Below are 9,011 nucleotides of genomic sequence, written 5' to 3'. Positions count from 1 at the left end.
TTCAATTCTCATTAACTTTATTGGAAACAAAATTTTAAAATGTCTTTCTTTGTTCTACATATGCATTGCTTATAGGAACAACAGTCTTAATGTTTGATTGCTATTTCCTTTAAATTGTCCAGTTTACCTCAAGAAGTGAGTGATTCAAGAAGAGAGGAAATAGAGAGATAACGGTTGGTTGACTAATGCATTCTAGTTTCATCCAAACCTGGAAATTATGTAAACACTTCGTTTTCTTCCTGACGCAAAGGCATCGAATGACTAGTCAAGAAAACGCAAACAATCAACTCAAGGTTATGTTGCACGACCAGTGCATACGTGACCTAGTTTGCAAGAAACAGGATATTGGCTCGATATGAATCAAGCAATGCCACAATTCAGGAAATGTCAGTATGATAATGTCATAAAGTTTGGGTTAGGAGTGATGTGATGCTTCCGATCAAGTGAGATACCATCTCCCGAATATTCGACTCCTCTCTCTCCCTCCTTAGACAATCATTTATTTTGATTGTTGAAGAACACAGATTCCGGATAAGCAATTGCGTATGTCTCTTGTCCTATCTTTCTTCCCTCCTTACACTGACACGTGAAGAGGAGACATCTTTCTTTCTGGAAAAATCCAGAATATCACATCACCACATGCTTCACAAATGACGGAGTCAGGCATAATAAAATGACCGAACCCGTAAAACATAGTGTGAGTGAGTTGAGAGAGTTGAGTGCGATTGAAAGTAGTGTTCGTCAAGTGAACTGAAGCCTAACATCAGTTTTCAGGTAAATATGTCTCTGTTTTAAGTTATTTTTTTGTCGGCAGGCAGCCTCGAACCAAATTAAATATGGCAAAATTCTAGTGGAGAACTCTCAACTAAATTCATTATCTTTCAAATGTTAGAATAACTTAACTCTTTAATTGATTGAAAATGATTGCAATTAATATCTGTCATTGTAATTTGTAATTTTGATTTTCACTTTATACTGTTATTACTTAAACTCGAAGACAGACAAGAGGTCATAGTTTGTCAAGGCTTTCAAAATATGGTCTCGGTACTCCTCTGATATATTCTGAGTTTTGCAAACTGTTTTCTTCTTTCTTTTTTCTTGTTATCTTTGTTTTATTTTAATAAATTGTATATTGTTAAATGAAGAAAGAGAATTCTTCTTTTATACTAGACCTAAACCCATCCTTTCTAGGATAGCAGTGTAGAGTACAATTAGATAGGTGTATCTTGATCCCTATATCCCTAGACCAAGTTTAACCTGTAGTATCTCATGTTTGTCTGCCTTCTGGCCGGGAAATAGAGCCGTGAGAATATATATTTTACCTATTACAGTAATCTTCAAAAAACATATCAACGATTCTATTCTGCTGGAATTCGAAAACTTTTAACATAACATGGACACTTTGAAGATCAATAACATATCTTAGTCGTTTATTTATATTTCGCTTCGAAAAACTTTTCATTCTTTTAAATTTAGATCATGTTACAAACCGGAAAGCTTATGACAACTTCAAAATATGTAATGAGACGGAGTATATTCTTGGTAACGAAAATTTGCATCTCGGTAAGTACTGCACACCTTACAGTCGTTCAAAAATTGCACAGATACGCCCTTGTCTGTGATCATTTGGCACATTAGAGACGGGGAGGTCTTTGTTCCGGGGCAGGATGATCGCACTTGATAAAATATGGGTGAACTCTTATGATCCAGAACTTAAGCGCCCATCCCATGAATAGTGCTACCCATCATCTCACCGACAAAAGGTCGGTCAGCATGAATGTAACTGAAACCAGGGGAAAGTGAAGGTGATGAAGATAGTAGCATACGATGTACGTGGTATTATATTACGGCATGCAGTCCCTATGAACCAGCCCATAAATGCAGTGCACTACCGGTCAAAACATCCTCGGTCGAAAATGCGCAGCAGATTTCTTTCTTCAGGCTGACAATCCAGGTTTTAAAGGCTTTGTTCATTTACACCAACCAAATGCTAGAATGGTTTCTAGCATACATATCCAATGCTGGAAAAACAATATGTATCATAGAATTGTATATTCTATTTGGAAAAGAACGTTCTAAAATAAAAACAAATTTATCTTTTAGTAAAACAGTTAACAATTGCTTCTAGAATCATAATACAGACTTGCAAAAACCACTAAACATAATCAAAAAATCATTAAATGGAATCAAGAATTTTTTTTCAAAATATTGATTGGTTAAGTTTTGAAAGTCAATTTTTTAAAAAAAGTAAAGTTATATAAATAATTGGACATATGACTGATCCGTATTGTGAAATCACGCTCATGCTAACGAAATCATTTTTTTAAAAATTTTTAAATATATTAGGGAATTGTTATGTAAGAATTATTTTAAACTGAATCTCATCTATCACAGTAGCAGCGATTCAATCTTTAATACTTAAAGATTGTCCGGTTTTTCTTTTCTGAGAGAAACTGAGCCGAGAAACTCCCTTCTGGTTTTCCTTTTGTAAATAGCTTCCATACACTGATGCCAAATTTTTTCACGATTTTTCTTTAAATTTTTCATATAGAAAATTGCTGATGTATTAATTCAACAATCGATTTTAAGTGGAAAGTGCTTTTGCCGAATCCACACAATATCATTTTTAGGTTTCTCTTTTGCAATAACATCTATGCTAGTAGTATACTCTTGTTTTTTGGTTTATCATTTTTTGTTGTACAATGGGCTTATAGCTCTTGAATAGAGACGCCGGAGTTCAATACTTACATCCTAAGAGAATGTAAACATGTATATATCTCATCCTAATTTAATTATTAAAACAAAATGGTTTATGGAGTGGTTTCTTCGCGATATTCACCTCAGGAAACGTGATAGCTTACGTTGTAACGAGTCTTATTCTAAAGTCCAAATAGCACTGCACAGTAGTGACAGGCGTATAAGTAGAATATCTAAGTTGACAGAAATCATGAGTCTTGCGCCTATTCAATCCATGGTTAAAACATTTACTAGTATGTGCAGATTCTTGTGGTTTACACATTAAGATTGAGAAATGCCTGTTGAGTCAAACTGCGAGACAGTATACAGTGTAAACAGTCTGATATGGAAAATGGATTAAGCATTAATTTGGAAATCACCCTTAATATAGAAGAAAACATCGGTTAGAGCCTTACAGATAGGGTTTAAAAAGTCCGTATTGCCTTTAGCCTTTGAAGCAATATGGCTTATCACATTTGAGTATGAGCAAATCTCGCACTCTTAGTGTCTATAGTGTTTCTCACCTGTATCTGTAAAATGTTGTTTTGCAGTATCTGAGCATGGATTAAATTCTTTATCTCACATTCAAACCACGTTTCTAATCCTACGTATATTATTTATGATACCAAACGCATTTTTGTAACAAATTCTTCTTGACACCTATGGCATGTATGATGAGAATCTCTTCGATCAAAGATGTTAAGTGTGAGATATTTGACTTCTAAGTATTAATACGTGTCTAGCCAAATTACATTGGCTCGTGTCGGATTTTTTACGTGTATGTATGGGCTTGTTTTCTTAAATCTGGATTTAGAATAAATCACCCAGCTATTTATTGGCACGTGCGACGATTTACACCTCTATGCTTCAACATGTGTGTTGTCAAATTAATCTTTTGTCTAAACCCCTTTCTGCACTCGTGGCACGTGTGAGGTTTTACATCGCTATGTATTAACATATGCTTTGCCAAATTAGACTTTTGACGAAAACACTTTTCACACTCATGGCACTTGTAAGGTTTCACACCTTTATGTATTAACATATGTGTTGCCAAATTGGACTTCTGACCAAATCCCTTTTTGCACTCTTGGCACGTGTAAGGTTTCACACCTTTGTGAATTAACGTATGTTGCTTCAGATACGACTCACTTCTAAATCTTTTTCCACACTCCTTGCACGTGTGATGTTTTTTAGTTGTATGAATTAATCTGTGTTTCTTCAAATATGATTTCTCAACAAATCTTTTTCCACACTCCTCGCATGTGTAAGGTTTTTCGCCTGCGTGTATTAAAAGGTGTATTGGCAGATACGACTTATGATTAAATCCCTTTCCACACTCTTGGCAAATGTATGGTTTTTCAGCTGTATGGATTAACTTGTGTCTTGTCAAATCTGATTTATAGATAAATCTCTTGCCGCAGTCCTCGCACGTAACTGGTCCCTCACCTGAATGAATTAACATGTGTTTTGCCAAATCTGACTTTTCAATAAATCCTTTCCTACATTGTTTACAAGTGTGAGGTTTCTTGTCAGTATGAGTTAACATGTGTCTTACCAAATGGGAGCCCCGAGTAAATCTTTTTCCACACTGTTCACACGAGTGAAGCTTTTCCCCCGTATGTATCAACTTATGTGTAGCCATATGTGACCTTAGACAAAATCCCTTTCCACATTCTTCACATGTGTGAGGTTTTTTATCCGTATGCATAAACATGTGTGTTGCCAAGTGTGCCTTTTGACGAAAACTCCTTCCACATGTTAGACACTTGTGAGGTTTTGCTCCTGTATGTATTAACGTGTGTTTCAATAAATCTTGTTTGTAAATAAATCCCTTGCCACACGCATTGCACGTGTAAGTTTTTATATCCGAATGTATTAACATGTGTTTCGCCAAATATGATCTCTGCCTAAATCCTTTTTTACACTCCTGACATGTATAAGGCTTTTGATCTGTATGTGTTAACACGTGTCTTGTCAATTGTGGCCGACGAGTAAATCCTTTTCCACACACTTGGCATTTGTGAGAATTCGCACTTGATTGTGTTTGCATTATTGTTCTCAAATGTGATCGGGTAAATTCTTTGTAAAATTCGTCGCAACTATGAGATTTGCAATGTGAGTCAGAAATAATTTCCTGTTGTGTAACAAACGTATCAGCATTACCGGAATACGTATTTCTACGAAAGAAGTAAAAAAATCAATTAACAAGGAAATAAATAATATGAAACACAAATAAATTAAAAGCATGTATATAAAATATAACATACAGTAGGATACTTGTTAAAAATGTTCTGAGATTCCAGGCTCCCAAACTTTATATTATGTGATAAACGGAACGGAGATTTATCAAGGAATCTCCATATCATTTCTATTCTCCAAAGAAGGATTTTTTTTTGAAAATCTCATTTCCTATCTATATTTATGTATACGACATCGGAATTACGTGTATACCAAGGTTCATATATCACAGTAAGGAATGAATATATTATAGAGGAAAATGGAGACGCGGAGTCACTGAAGATATTCATGTATTACATAATTAATTTTACTGAAGGAAAGTGTAGTAATAGATAGAACTTGTTGCAATCACAACTACCAAAACTGTTAATACAATGACAAAGAAAGAGAGGAAGAATATACTAATTTTTAAATTTTACAAAAAATACATCATCTCAAGCAGTGTACCAATTCCTGCTAGTGCTTTTTAGTATCCTTGAAATGCGTTCAAATATTAAATTTTAATCCACTTTAAAGATCTTTTCGTGTATAGTAATATAAATACGTGGTTAGATATGATTCTTATCTAAGCATTTTTCCGAAAGAAAGACATTTCATTAAGATGGAGTTTTCAATTCCTTGGAATTTTTCACCTATTTTTAACAAACACCTGACACTAGGAATATACTTTGACGCTAAGGTAATGAGCAGATATATTGTCCCATTCGTGTCACTAATAGAAGGTTATGCAATATCGAAGGCTGATATGCTCTAAAATCGCAAGTTTGGAAGACACAAAAATAAGTGTGCTACTGTACGTTTTCTCTTCACTTGATGTGGGGCACCCTCGTAGCATACTCATTAAAGTTCTTACCATCGGCGCGAGCGGTCCCGGGTTCGCTTTCGGGAGGGGGCACTCGGTCGAAAAAGTTTTTCGCGCCAGTCTTAATGAAGAAGTTTTCCTTTTTCCATTGACACCAGGCAAATACAGGTGTGGTACGTATAATATAGGTTCCTTGACGCTTCCTTACTACCCCAATCTTTCTTTTTTTTTTCCCCTTTCCGCGGCTGGTATGTTCGTCGATCAACATCATCCCTCACACGTGATGGGATAAAATGGCCGTAGATGCCGAAACTCATAACACTAAATCACCTTCACCTGATGTTGTGCCATTCGAGAATTACAAGTCTATACTGGGATCGCAACACTGCTTTTTTCAAGGAATTCAAACAAATTCTCCCGAGTATTATTTCCATCGTGAGAAACTTCAGTTCATATTTTTTATTACTTTAAATTGAAAAAAGGGTGTAAAGCAAATGGTCTATCTGTATATTAAAAGGAACGAAACATGTCACACATTACATTAAAAAAAAGATAAACCACCTAAAATAAATTATGTAATGTGTTCCTACCGGCAGCTCAGTTCTTATCACGTTACTGTCATTGAAATGGGTATCGTGGAAGCATGCGTAAGGAGCATGATTAACAACGTGAGTCAAAAACTCCTGTAAGCTTTAATCCTGTGTGTATTAATACGTGAGTTATATATCTGATTATTGAATAAATATCTTTCCACACTATAAGGACGTGTTGGATTTTACATGTATGTTACATGTGTCTAGATAAATATGATCTACGACATAATTTCATTGTACACTCTTGACACGTGAGAGGTTTTTATGCATCTATGTCTCTTGCCAAACGTGAACTATGACTATACAGTTTTCCACACACTTGGTATACCTGAGAATTTGCACTTGGATGTGCTTGATTATGTGATGGAGTAAATTCTTTGTAAAACTCGTCGCAACTATGAGATTTGTAATGTGAATCAGAAATTACTTCCTGTTACGTAATAAACGTATCAGCATTTATGGAAACTGTATATTTATGAAAAATGAAAGCAATCAATAAATAAGGAAATAAATAATATGAAACACCAAATAAATCAAACGCTTGTATATAAAGTGCAGTTAAAAAAGTAAGACACATGTTTAAAAAGTCATGAGATTCCAGGCTCCCATACCTTATATAACGTGATATAAGTAACGGAAATTTATAGGGGAGTCTCCATATCATTTTTATTCTCCAAAGAAAATAACCTTTTTTTCAAAATTTCGTATTCTATCTATATTTACATATACGATATCAGACTTAAGTATATACCAAGGTTCCTATGTGGTTCATAGTATATATCACTAGGGAGCTAACATATTTTAATTTATATGAAAATGGAGATACGGAGCCACTGAAAATATTCATGTATGGCATCGTTAATTTTATTGAAGGAAAGTTTAGTAATTGTAGGAAGTTTTTGCAATCCTCACTGCCAGAAACCTTTAATATAATAACAAAGATACAATGGAAGACTGACAATTATCAAAATTTAGGAACAAATAAATTATTTTAAGCAGTATACGAATCTCAAATAGTTCTTCTTAATATCCTCACAATTCTTTCAGATTTACCTAACCTAAAGACTTATGTCTGTGTTTATGTTTATTGTAATAAAATTGGGTGGTTGGATATGATACAAGTAAACATTCTTCCGAAATATAGCCTTTTCAGAAACATCGACTTCTCAATTCCTTGTAACTTTTCACCTATTTATAAGAAACTCTTGGTATTAGGATTGAGAACTGACGATAAGGTAATGAGTAAAATATATTGCCCCAATCGTTTTCCTTGGGTTACTATTGTTAAAAGTTTTTAGAATATCGAAGGGTACGACGCTGTACCGTCCCTTAATTGCAAGAAACAAAAACAAGTGTTTTCTATTCTATCTCTCCGCCTGATGTTGGGCACTTGCGTAACATAGTCGCTAAAGATCGCGTTCGGTGCGAACGGTCCGGGGTTCAGTTCGCACTGAGGACACTCAGTCGATAAACCTCTTTCAGGCCAACCTTACTGAATGAAGTTTTCCCTGGTTCCTCATTCACACCAGGCAAGTGCTACCGTGATACCTGATATAGCTCTCTGGACGATTCGTTTTTTCCCAATCCCTTTCCCCGGATAGTGTGATCGCCCAGTGACACGAGTCCTCACACGTCACAGGCTAACATTACCATAGATGACGAAAGCCCAGAACTAGAACTCCTAAATCCACTTCACATAATGATGTGCCATTCGAGAAATTACAATTCTATACTAGGATTGCAACACTCCTATTCCGGAAAATGTCAAACAACTTCTTCGTATTATTGTTTGCTCGTGAGAAACATCAGTGTTTATTTATTATTACTTTAGGAGTTAAAAGGGCGAGTATAGTAAAATGCTCAATCCTGTATATTTAAAAAGAACTTACACATTATATTTAAAAGGAAGGTAGATGATCTAAAATATATTTTCTAATATGCTCCTACTTCTAACTGGATACATTATCACGCTACTTTCGTTGAAATGGGTATCATAAGGAGAGGAGGATGATTAACAATGTATGACAAAGATTATCATATCACGAGTCTCTCTTGTTACAAAGAGAGGGCTTAGTAGTGTTTTGGAAAATACCGTATTTAAGAGGGACATGACGAGCAATCTGAATATTACTTTTCAATACATATACTTGACATCCGGATTGTCTGCCATTAGCTCGTGAATCGCTTTATATTAAATTTTACATTGCAGGTAGTACTGTCCTCAACGGCTCTTTCCATTTGTTACGTTACTTTGATTAGAATGAGGAAACTATGAGTAAGAAAAAAGTTTTAAACTGTCTGAAGAATGGATTATGTTAGGGAGCTGAACTTTGTCACAACGTCTTTCATGAAAAAAAGTGTACAAGTTATCTCTTTAAGAGATGAAATCGACAAATTTACGTAGTATAGCTATTAACAAAAATACCATATAATATAAAATTAATATTTGTTGTACGCAATCCATCACTTATCATGTGATACAATTCAGTAACGACAGTTTTGATAGGAAACATGAAATTCTAGGGAAACGAGTTTTCTATACGGATGTCATCAACTGTTATTCAAATGTGAACTCAAACATCTAAAACACAAAATATACACTTGTTTTGATATTTCAACATGCGAAACGTCTAAAATTCCAC

The 9,011-nt window shown here is 34.8% G+C and overlaps 1 protein-coding gene across 1 annotated transcript in view; it reads right to left on the bottom strand.

The window, feature by feature from the left end:
- Positions 1 to 2,118: 2,118 nt before the first annotated feature.
- Positions 2,119 to 9,011, bottom strand: part of LOC145689865 (uncharacterized) — a 45,084-nt gene continuing 38,191 nt past the window's right edge. Inside the window, exon 3 of the mRNA XM_081764135.1 lies at positions 2,119 to 4,913. Within this exon, the coding sequence (XP_081620261.1) occupies positions 3,569 to 4,913 (1,345 nt within the window). The 3' untranslated portion in view covers positions 2,119 to 3,568. The remainder of the gene's footprint in view (positions 4,914 to 9,011) is intronic.

This window comes from Thermobia domestica, chromosome 7 (genome assembly GCF_964235325.1).
Source record: "Thermobia domestica chromosome 7, izTheDome1.hap1.1, whole genome shotgun sequence".
In the NCBI taxonomy this organism is placed as follows: Eukaryota; Metazoa; Arthropoda; class Insecta; order Zygentoma; family Lepismatidae; genus Thermobia; species Thermobia domestica.
Note: the sequence above shows the minus strand (reverse complement) of the source record. Positions and strands in the feature narration are given on the sequence as shown.